The sequence below is a fragment of the Phaseolus vulgaris genome, chromosome 1 (assembly GCF_000499845.2).
Source record: "Phaseolus vulgaris cultivar G19833 chromosome 1, P. vulgaris v2.0, whole genome shotgun sequence".
NCBI lineage: Eukaryota > Viridiplantae > Streptophyta > Magnoliopsida > Fabales > Fabaceae > Phaseolus > Phaseolus vulgaris.
In genome coordinates this window covers 32,761,959-32,774,437 of record NC_023759.2, presented here as the reverse complement: position 1 = coordinate 32,774,437, position 12,479 = coordinate 32,761,959, and the positions used below count along the sequence as shown (strand labels likewise).

Below are 12,479 nucleotides of genomic sequence, written 5' to 3'. Positions count from 1 at the left end.
ATGTTTCCTCCATGGAGACCGCCTCCTCGGGCGCCTCCTCCGTGGGCACTGCCTCGACGGGCATCTCCCCCACGGGCACCGCCTCCTCGATGGGCTCTACCTCCATGGGCGTATCCGCACTGGGTGGCCGCTCCACCACCATAAATACACCTCTCTTTGTTTTTAGGCTATTTTCATAGCACTTCTTTGCTTCCTGTTGATCAGACTTGATCACGATCACTCTGCCACTGAGATCAGGCATCTTCAGCTTCATGTGTCGTGTTGAAGACACCCCCCTCAGTCTGTTCAGAGCTGGCCTCCCCAGCAGAATATTGTACACCGAATTGGCGTTCACAACCAGATACCGTATATTCTCAGTACGCGACGCCGTACCATCTGTGAACGTCATCCTCAGCTCTAGGTAGCCACGTACCTACACTTGGTCCCCTGCAAAGCCATACAAGCACCTTGTATATGGCCTCAACAGATCAGGGGACAACTGCAGCTTGTTGAACGTGGACCAAAACATCACGTCTGCGGAGCTGCCCTGGTCCATGAGCACTCGGTGTACCTTCCTCCCTGCAGTGACGACCTAAATAACCACGGGGTCGTTGTCGTGGGGGATGACATCGCGGAGATCATCCTTCGTAAATGCAAGGTCTATGTCCAGCGAGTCGTCCGCCCCCCTGCTCGGCCACCGAATTCACTGATCGCATGTACCTCTTGCGCTGAGAGGCAATGCATCCACCTCCTGAAAAACCACCAGATATGGTGTGCACCTCCCCATGGATTGGCATCTCATGGGCCTGATCCTCTTCTGGTACTGCCAAGGTTGCGGCTACGGAAGACCCCGCCAGATAATCTTTCAAAAACCCACTCTTTACTAGCTCGTCCAACTGATGGCCTAAAGCCAAGCAGTTGGTGATCTGATGCCCGAACGCTTGGTGGAACTCGCATCACGCGTCCTTGTGTAGTCCCAGCACTTTATCTGTCTTCGCGGGGACCCTCAGCCTATCTGCGATGAGGTCCTTCAGTTCTACCACGAAGTTGTGCCTAACCGGCCTGTTCTCCCCTGTACGCCCCCTCGCCTGGGGCTTCCTCGCCTCGTAGGGGCGCTTCCTTTCTTGACCTCTCCTCCCAGTCGCGACTTCATTCACCCTGGTGGGCTGTGCATGCGACTGTGTTCTAGGGCGTGTTGGTGCCACACTCGCACGCTTCTCGCACACCTCTCCTTCCGTTGCGATGTGCTCCACCGTGCGACGCCTTATCTCTGCGAATGTTCGGGGGCGATTTCTAATAATCGACTCGCAGAATGGCCCAGGGCAAATCCCTTTCCTAAACGCATACACGATCATTGGCTCTTCTGTGGTGCCAACCTTCACCACCTGGGCCCCGAAACAGTTGATGTACTCTTTCAACGTCTCCCCCTGATACTGCTTCACATCGAAGAGATCATATGACACCGGCAGGGGAGCCCGATTCGCGATATACTGCTCCCTGAACAGCTGTGAAAGTTGCACAAAGTAGGTCACGTGACAATTTGGAAGGCTAATGAACCAATCCATGGCCATACCTGTCAACATCCTCGTGAAGAGCTTGCACCTCACGACGTCAGAACCACCAACAAGCATCACCTGCGTATGGAACGTAGTGAGGTGCGCCTCTGGATCTTCCATTCCCATGAACCTCACCTTCGGACCCACAAAAGTGTGCGGGATCACTGTCTCCATGATAGACTGCGAGAATGGCATAGGAAACTCCCTAGGTGGCATGAAACACTTGTGATCCTCTGTTTCACGACTCCCAGGGTGGTTGCGCAACCCGCGACGCAACTCTTCGTTCGCGTGGCACAACTCTTCATTCCTTGCTTGCAACGCCACAAGATCCACCTGAATGTGCTCTTGCTCTTCCTTCGACGCCACCATCGCCTCTTGAAGGCCTTACATCATCTCCATGACCTGCTGCAAGTTCATTTCATCACTCTCTGCGCGCGTCGTTGAACTCTGCCTCGTTGTCCTCATTCTTCGCGATTTCTTAGAGAATTTCTAACTATTACTCTGAATCTTTGAAATTCCTTCGGTAGAACTGACGAAACTTGAAGATTATCGGTAAATCTTGCAAGATTCTTGAAAAACCTCCACGAACTTCGTCGCTGAACCTCCAACTACTTACGGTGGGACTACTGTTTTAGATCGGCCCCACGGTGGGCACCAAATGTTCCTGCCGGTTGACCAGATTGACCTTCGTGCGTAGCTAAGACCTGCGTATCAAGGACTCCTTCTTCCTAATTCCACACCTTCACCCTTCGCTGCCGTGAATACCTGAAACAGAGAGAACAAAGGGCGCCCTTGTAGCCGTGTGCACTCCGACGCTCAAGTCAGTATTGGCAGAAAACACAGTGTCAACTCATGCGCCCCAGCCTCTAGTCACTCGCCCTGGGAGTATTTCTGCCCTTCTCTCGTACCATGCATGCAAATTACCCCCTGGGACGTGGCCCTCTCCCGGGTCGTATCTATCTCAGTGGTTCTCTAAAGGTGGCGCGTACTGCCGCGTCTCCACGCCTTATGCATAGGTACCTCGCGAGTCAGGTCTCTCCCTACTGGTACTGGGAATATGGCTTTGGGGCCACCTTTCTCTTCTATTGCTACTCTTCTGAGGTACCGAGACCCGAGGCCTCCACGCCCCTACCGTGCCACCTCCTACTTGGCCGCCCCCTCCACGGTCACTCCTACCCGTGGGTATCGGGGGATGGCCCCACCCAACTGTAGGCACCTCTTGGTTCGAACCCAGTCAACACCCGAGGACGATCAACGCCCGAGGCCGGTCAACGCCCGAGACCTGGTCGTCTCCCTTCTCATCTCACCTGATGGGTCCCACCAAGTGTTGACTTTGGTCAACGCCCGAGGACGGGTCAGTACAATTCCAATCACAACCTGTCAAAAACTAAGAGATTGTATCTGGAATGTTAGCACCATCAAATAACCCTGTAATATTTGTTAAAGAAGTAGTAGAACACCATTTATCATTCCATAAATTAATAAAGTACTTGTACCAACAGTCAAAAAAATATAATCAAGTATAGTAGAATAAAACTGCTTAATTTCAAGCCAAAGAGATGAGGATCTGTAAAGCATTTTAAACTCGTATTTTTATTTAAGAACCTTGGCTTTTAGGAGAAAAGACCAAGGCATGTTACTATAATCAAAGTTCCAAGCAAACTTAAGAAGATATGCATTATTTTCATGACGAAGATTAATATTTTTCAAACCTCCATTCTCAAGAGGAGAAAAAATCGTATCCCAATTCACGGTAACTATGCCTTTTTTCATAATATCACCAGTCCAAATAAAATTTTGACACCACTATTCAACTTGCTTAAGAAGTGAAACAGGCCATTTATACATATTAAAGTTATAAGCTAGAAATCCAGTAATCATCGTATTGACTAACTAATTTCGACCTATCATACTAAGAGATTTATCTTTCCAAGGTTGGAGAAATCGACACTTTGAAACACCAACAAATATTTTACACTTTGAAATATAACTAAATACAAATATAACATTTAAAAAGAACGAAAGAAATAATATATATAAAATCATTTTAACATCTAGATTAATTTTCTTTATTTTAATTTTCAATAAAAACATTACTTAACAAACTTAAAATAACGCATTAGTCTAGATAAATCTAACTTTTAGTCTGTGAGACATATGGAACATTGTATTGTTGAGGAATATGTTAAGTTATATATATATATATATATAACTATATATATATATATGTTATATATATATATATATGTTATATATATATATATATCTATATATATATAAAAAGAAAGAAGTAGTTTGTGTCCTTGTATTTTTAAAAAAAAAATAGATAATGATGATGATGGTTAAAAAAAGTACTAAGGGATGATTTGTAACATGTAATGTGTCATTACTTTTATCATATATACGAGTTTTAATATATAAAGAGTAGTTTATATTTGTTTTTTTTTTATATTTTTAAAATATAATTAAGTTTAAAATAGGAATATAAAATGTAAAGATGAAAATGAAAAATCTTATTATATATATGATTAATTATTATATTTTTATAATGTTAAAATATAAATAAGATTAAAACAGGAATATAAAATTCAAACATTAAAATGAAAAATCTTATTATCAATATGATTAATTGTTATATTTTTTATAATTTTAAAATATAGTTAAAATTAAAATAAGAATATAAATGTTACCAAATCAAGAATCTCCGTGATATATTCTTTATATATATATATATATATATATGGAAGTTTGTATTTTAAACTATAGATGGAAAATAAAAATAGTCATAATAATGATGAAATAATAAATAAATGGATTATATTTAGTGAAATTTTAGAGAATGCAAATGTTATAACTATTGGGAAAATAGAAAAAAAATGTGAAAGAAGAATAATAATTAAAAATAATAATTTTTTTTATTTATTAAAACTTTTAGGTTAGGCATAACTTCAGGTCTCAGTTAGACGCTCACATTTCAAATAACAACATTACATAAATTCCATAAAAGCCTATTATTATTAAAAAAAAATGATAATTTTAAAATAAAACATTATTTAAAAAATATATACACCAAAACATTATATATCTTTTATATTATATTATAGATTATAAATAATAATTATTATTATAATAATTCTGATAGACAAATACTTTTGTTATTATTTTAAAATTCAAATAACGAAAGTTATATTAATTCTACCTACCTTAATTATTATTATTATTATTATAATTATGTAATTTCAAGATAAAAGCAAACAAAAAATAAATAAATAAATGATGATTTAAATTTAGCATAATAAAATAATGAAGATGTGTTATTATGTGACTTTTTCTATATTACAATAAGTAATTTTAATTATTTAGAGAAAAAAACATATAAAATGTTTGACTTTTTAAAGTAATAAATACCTTATCTTTTTATACATGTGTATACATAAATATTATTTTTAAAAAATTATAATATCATATTTAATTTTGAAAAAAAAACTTTCCTTATTTTGGATAATTTTTAATGAATGTTATAAATATATATGTTAGCAAACAGATAATACTATCTACATTATTATAATCGCATTGCTTATAGAGAGCACAAATATTTCGGTAATGTTATTAATGTATATATTTAATTATTTGTAATGTATTAATTAGTATTTATCAACACATGCATTTAATTAATATTAATGCATATATATACATAAATATTATTTAAAAAAATTATAATATCATAGTTAATTTTGAAAAAAAAAACTTTCCTTATTTTGGATAATTTTTAATGAATGTTATAAATATATATGTTAGCAAACAGATAATACTATCTACATTATTATAATCGCATTGCTTATAGAGAGCACAAATATTTCGGTAATGTTATTAATGTATATATTTAATTATTTGTAATGTATTAATTAGTATTTATCAACACATGCATTTAATTAATATTAATGCATATATTTAATAAATATTACACACATAATATTAATGTGTTTAAATAGTATTAATTTATGTATATCTTTAATTAATGTTACACACTTAATAATAATATGTATTTAATAAATATAATTAATAAGTGATGGGTATTTTATACCAATTGTAATATTTTATTAGAGTATGAGTCATAATATTAAGACTTTTATTTTATAAAACCTCTTTATTAAAGTATGTTGATATGACAAAAAAAAATTCTGAATCATAAAAGTAAAAATAAATTATTTTTATCTTATATATTTACCAACATTTAAATAAAATATTAATGAGAATATAAATTCTATAAAACTTTTTATTTTAGAGTAAAAACAATTCAAATCATGGAGATGTTCTAAATAATATGTAAAATGCAAATAGTATCATGCTTGTGCCCACACAATAATTTCTCTTAAATATTTGCATTATAAAAGTAATAAATATCAACTCCTCAGTACTATTAAAATTAAAACTAAAATTTATGTCTGCTAGTTTCTCAATTATATTTATTTTTTTATATATTATCATTTTAAATCTTTTTGATAAGGAAATGCTCTTACAAAATTTATTAACAAAATCATGGAAATATTTTCTAATCCTCAAACTATTACATTGTTATTTATTATTATCAATACTTGTAAAAAAAATGTCACTTCATGTCTTCCAAGTGATAAAAAGTATTAAAAACATTTCATGAGAAATGTTTGTAATAAGTGTAAATAGAGGTTGGGAGATAGATTTGAAATTGGTGAAAGGATAAAATAGTCTTAAAATATGTGCACATCACTAATGGCCTGTTTATTTTTAACATAGAAAAGAGATAATTACTCTTCACAAAGAAATAAGTGGAAAGCACAAAATCAAAAAATGAAATTCAATATTTAATTAAAAACAAAGCAATATAATTTGGACTTTCTTTGTACGTGAGAAAAGATTTGAAATGGAAAGTGTTGTGTAATTAAGTATGAGGAGAATTAGTTATCATTTTATTTATAGTTCATTTTTTTAAGTTAATAATTAAAATAAAAAAATTATTTTTTAATATATATTATTTTTTTAATTATTTTTTATTTAATTTAAAATTTATTTTAATTCTAATTTGTATTTTTATAAATAACCTTTTAAATCAAATTATTTAAAAAAAATTACAAAATTATTATTAGATATAATAATATAAATAATTATATCACATCAATCAAATTATTTATAACTTTCTTTTGACTTTCCATTATATTTCCCTTAATTCAAACAGAAAAGTTTTACACATAAATAATATATATATATATATATAAATTAAGTATATAGATATATAAATTGAGTAAAGTAGTTTTATTTTTTCTTAATAAATTCATTACATCTACTTCCCTCATTTATTAATGGTTGAAATAAATTATAAAAGATAATTAATTTGAGATAAAGATAATAATTATTTAGGATAATTAATTAATATAAGTGAAATAATAACTTGGACTAGAGATCCTAAGAAATGAATGGATTAAATATATTTTGTTCTTAATTTAAATTTTTAAATATTTATAGGAAGATAACTATTAAAATAAATTTAATATGAAATATTTTAACTTCTTCCATGTAAAAAAATATTAACAATGAGTGATGTAAGAAAAAAAAAACATAAAAAATGGAGAAAATAAAAATTGAAAGAAGAGTGAAATTAATTTAATTGAATTTGTGTAGGGTGGTAGGAATGACAGAGGAGCTTGAATGGCGCGTCCTGAGTGAGTGAGAGTGAGAAGGAGAGGAAAGACAGAGTCTCTCTTCTGTGTTCATTCATTCCCATTACTTTCTTCCAACCCAGCAAAACTCTATAAAACCCCTTTCACCATTGCCATAACCCACACAATTCCCCTCAGATTCACACACCCAATCTCTCTTTTCTGGTACTCACTCTCATTCCCCTCTCTTCCCTTTCCGTTTCATCTTTTTTATTACAAAACTAATTTCACCCTAAATTCTTTCCATCATCTCTCTCCTTCATTCTTCAGACAACAAAACTGGGTGCAATTTTACGTCTTTATGAGGAAAGGGATGTGTACCCATGCCAACAATGCCTTCAGTTTTTTTCTTAAGAAAGGGACTGATGCCTCTTGTGCTGGGTCCTCCACATTCCTTGCCTTTCTCGTCTAATCAATCATCAAGTTTGTTGCTTGCACAATTCGCATGCATGAATCGTGTGATTATAGAATAAAGTAGACGGGCTACATCTTGTTAATTTTATGAATCTTGTCTGGGACACACTTTTTCCTTTCCTCTTTTTTATGTTATCTGCTTTCAGTGTTCACCACTTTTGTTAATTATATTTTCTGTCAAAAAGCCTGATTTTTTTTCATGGGATTTTCTCTTTCACTCATTTTATTTATTCATCAACACAGTCTTTTGTACTGTGTTTTTCAAACTCTAGTTTTATTTTAAAAAACTGACTTCTTTGGTGAAGAGGTGAAAGTTCTCTTCCAACAACAATCCCTGAGATAAGTTGTGATATTATGAAGAGATTAAAGGAGAGAGTGGGTTTTGGATCATATTTTGAGGATTTGGATAGAGTGATAAAATACTACCTTTTATATCATATTAGGACCCACCATGATTGGCTATATCGGGTCTAGGGGTCACTTGCTATATTTAAATTGAAAATAGTGTCTTTCCCTTTACAATAAAATCGTGCCCTGACACTTAAGAATGGGAGAGGATCCAAATCCATATTAGAAGGTCTCATCATTCATCCTAGACCTACTTTATGGAAACCTTTCTTATGTACAATGTATGTAGACGTTATTTATGTTAAACAAGTCATACTTCTTTATTGACAATAATAAGTGGAAGTGAGTGACGAGATCACCATTCCACTGTCTGAAATTGATGCATGTTGTCGTGCTTTCAGTCCTGTGGCATGTACTGTACTGCTTCTGTAATGCTTGTTCTGATGAAGCACTTACCAAGTTTCTTGAATAGTTGTACTACTATCATGCACTTCCATTCTAAGATCCTCTCTACTTATGTTTTGACCCTTCAGTAATCCGTGAAATGAAACTGATAGCTTAATTTTGATCCGTAGATAAGACTAGGGAACTTGTTTGCAATGGCAACTCTGAGCAATTCAACAAATATCTTTTGGCAAGATTGTCAAATAGGAAGGCCTGAAAGGCAGCAGCTACTTAACCAAAAGGGATGTGTTGTATGGATTACTGGACTCAGCGGATCAGGTTCATGCCTAATTTTATTGGTTTAGTGTTGACATTTTTAAAACATTGTTTCCAGATATTCAGCTCTCTTTGGCATGAAAATTACCATATTATTTCTGTTTACCACTGGGAGAAGTGAATTGTGAGCTTTTGGACCAGGAAATTTTTAGACAAACTAGAAAGATTGAAAAAGCCTGTATGTAATACATAAGTTTTTCACTATTTTGATTCCTGTAATAATCCTCCTCCCTGATGGAAATGACTACAATGTCCACATTTGTATACTGCTTATCACCGAAATTTCCTATTTACTCCATCTCATACCTTTCTAATCACATTTAAGATATGCTGTGTTCCTTTTTTTCTTGACTCATTCATGAATTATAGGTGTGCAGGGTACCGATAAATAATGCATAGTCTTTGAAATTACTGAGTAAGTGTGTCTGTAATACCTTTGACATATTGTACTAATTACTTTCTCAAACTGTTTAGGAAAAAGCACATTGGCATGTTCCCTAAGCAGAGAACTGTACTCAAGGGGAAAGTTATCTTATGTCCTTGATGGAGATAACCTTAGGCATGGACTAAACAAGGATCTTGGTTTTAAAACTGACGACCGCACTGAAAACATTCGCAGAACCGGTAAGCTTACTCCTGTAAACTAATGCTTTAAGTAAATATAGTAACGGGAACCTAAGAAGCCCAGACACGGATACGACACGGACACGGACACGGAGATACGGCTAAACTGAAAATTATAGGACACGGAACACGGCTATATATAAATTAAAATGTAGTAATATATTTTGTTATATGAAAAAAAATCAAGAAAAACATAATGTTTAACTTTTACTTTTTGGAGATTTTAATATTTTGTTTGAGATTTTATCATATTTTATCTGAGATTTAGTGTGAAAAAGAAGAGTTCTTTAAAACACTGAACCGCGTTTTTTTTTCGAGCTTTTCTGGCGTGTTCAAGGAGGGAAACATGTCCCCTCCGACGTATCCAGAAAGAGGAACGTTTCCGGCCCAATAAAAAGTGTCCGACACCGTGTCAGGCACGCTTCCGCCGTGTGTCCGTGTCTGCGGTGTATCAGACACACCGACGGCACATTTTTAGCCGTATCCGAGCTTCATTGACGGGAACTTGATAATCAGTTTAATATTTTAATTATTTGGTTATGTACCAAGGGTAGATATTAGAGTGATATTGGTAGTCTATACCTGCATGATAAATGTTACATTTTTGTCATCCCTTTGAGCAACTTATTAGTGACTGTCCATGTCCTTTTTCTATGAAAAAATGTACAGTTGAACAATTGAATCAAAAGGATGGATGGTCTTCTATGATATTGTGTTTTATCATGGCTTTTTGATGCCCTGTTTTTCTGAAGAGGAAATATGCTCATAAATATCTGTTAAACTTAGGTAGATGAATTCAGTAATGTAGGTGGTGTTTGCAACCAGAAGTACGGGTAAATTGTTCATATAAAGTGGAAGCCAGTATTACCATGCCATGTCCAGAACTAGTATATATATATATATATATATGGAATTATGATGTTTACGTATTACATATCTGATTTAATGATCTACATATGTCATTTGCTAAGTTAACGGTACTTTGTTATATTAAGTCTAGATGCTTTATTAGAATCTCTGATCCATATTTCTTTTCCAACTTTGTTTTACTAATAAGAAAATTATTTAATTCAGGAGAAGTGGCAAAACTCTTTGCTGATGCGGGTTTGATATGTGTTGCCAGTCTGATATCTCCTTACAGAAGAGATCGAGACACTTGCCGATTCATGTTACCTGATAGGAATTTTATTGAGGCAAGGCACTAATAAGCAATTCTTATATTATTATTAGTTGGTCTATATTATGATATTTGATAGAGGAATGTATTGACAGGTTTTCATGAACATGCCTCTAGAATTGTGTGAGGCACGAGATCCAAAAGGCCTCTATAAGCTTGCTCGTGCGGGGAAAATCAAAGGTGTGTTATTTTAATATGTTTCTCTAGCAAAGGCTTTGTCCAACCTGTCTAACATGAGTAAACTGTAAGCGAGACATGTCAAGAAAGAAAATAAATAAAAGAAGCCCAAAATTTAGTCTGTTCTGCATTTTTAACTTGGCTATATGCAATTCAATAATTATTCCAAGGAAGCGCTGAACCCCATGCCTTTTTGCCTTTACCTGTACACGATGCTAGAGTAATCACTAGTTTGGCTCATAGATCTTTGTGGTTGAGTGTTTTAGGTTGAACATATTCATCTGTTGGCCAAAGTATAATTCATTAAGGGTAGTTTATCTGGGTAGCTTTGAGATTTCTCACATTAATATTGAAAAATATTGTAAATAATTGAACTTTAATTAGTTTGATACTACAACAGGATTTCATATTTAATTATTCTGACTACGACATATGGAACTAGTCATTGAATTCAGATGAATACTAGTAGTGATAACTTTTGTAATGCAATGAACTTATTTTCCTGGAGTGTGGAAATCATTGTCTTTATGATAAAAGTTATTTAGGAAAATTAAACTAGGCAGTGGTTAAAATGGCTTTGCTAGGGTGCCTTCTGGAACAGCAATGGTAAGATGATGACTAATGTGAAAGTACTTATTGATATGAGCTGGTATTTCATTAGTGACTGATAGTTGGCAAATGGGTGGATTCTGAAAATTATTCTGCTATGTTGATAATAAGGGTGTTTCTCATAGATCAAAGTTGTGGCAACAGATTGGTATTGTATACCATATACAGTTTATTTGGACCTTTCATAGAGCCACGGATACTAACAACCGATTAACAGTTATTGAATTAACAACGTAATTAAATTGGAATTTGATTGAAAATGAAGAAGATGATTAAATCAAAGCATGTACCTGTCTTGTATACAGTGTGAGGAATAACTATTTACTATTTCTCTTAACAGGCTAAGAGCTGACTTTCATAAACTTCAAATAATTAAACTGCTGAATTTCATGAAATCTCAAGTCCTAATGAATAATGTTGCCAGAATACAAACATTTGTCTTGTATATCCTAATAACATTTGCTTGAATTCTACTATATGGTATTTATGAACTAACTGAAATTGCACAGGTTTTACCGGCATTGATGACCCATATGAGCCACCCATAAATTGCGAGGTACATGTTCCTGAAGCTTCTAAAGCTGTTTACATGTGTATTTTGCTTTCCTGTAGCTTACATTATTTTCCTTTTCAGATTGAGATAAAGCAGGAGGATAGTGGCGTTTGTCCAACACCCACTTTGATGGCTGGACAAGTAGTTACTTACTTGGAGAAGGAAGGTTTTCTTGAACATTAGGGATCTTAAAAATGTGATTGATTATATCTAATCATAATGTTTCTTCTATAATGAAGTTGATATGAAATCCTAGGAAGTGCGGATAGGAAAACGGTGAGAGAATAAATGGACTTGTAAAGTTCAATTATAAATAAATAATGAATAATTGTTGTAATTTCATTCTATAGCTTCCTGAATAATTTCATCCTATCCTATGATATCATTGTTTTCTTCGCTTTGCTCATTATTATTAACCTACGAAACTCGATGACAAAGGGCTGAGACATCTGTTTTACGCTAAAAATATATATTTTAATTTATTTAAACTTAATACAAATACTAATTGAATTTTTTTTATTTAGACTGTCAATCTTTATATTTTCAATTGAAATGAATGAGATAATACTATACAAAATGATAAAATTCAGTGTTACGCTTAATTTTAGAATACAACATTTTTATACTTA

At 33.8% G+C, this 12,479-nt stretch overlaps 1 protein-coding gene across 5 annotated transcripts; it reads left to right on the top strand.

Annotated features, from left to right (window-relative positions):
- Nucleotides 1–7,174: 7,174 nt before the first annotated feature.
- LOC137813943 (adenylyl-sulfate kinase 3) lies at nucleotides 7,175–12,235 on the top strand. Of its 5 annotated transcripts, none has more exons than XM_068616437.1 (7): nucleotides 7,175–7,393; nucleotides 8,566–8,713; nucleotides 9,185–9,334; nucleotides 10,409–10,527; nucleotides 10,607–10,691; nucleotides 11,807–11,853; nucleotides 11,932–12,235. In XM_068616437.1, the coding sequence occupies exons 2-7, from the start codon at nucleotides 8,590–8,592 to the stop codon at nucleotides 12,031–12,033; spliced, it is 627 nt and encodes a 208-aa protein (XP_068472538.1). In that variant the 5' UTR covers nucleotides 7,175–7,393; nucleotides 8,566–8,589; the 3' UTR covers nucleotides 12,034–12,235. The 5 variants fall into 5 exon arrangements, with proteins under 5 accessions (XP_068472538.1, XP_068472539.1, XP_068472537.1 ...); XM_068616438.1 differs by lacking the exon at nucleotides 7,175–7,393 and adding an exon at nucleotides 8,117–8,219; XM_068616436.1 differs by lacking the exon at nucleotides 7,175–7,393 and adding an exon at nucleotides 8,144–8,271.
- Nucleotides 12,236–12,479: the final 244 nt, after the last annotated feature.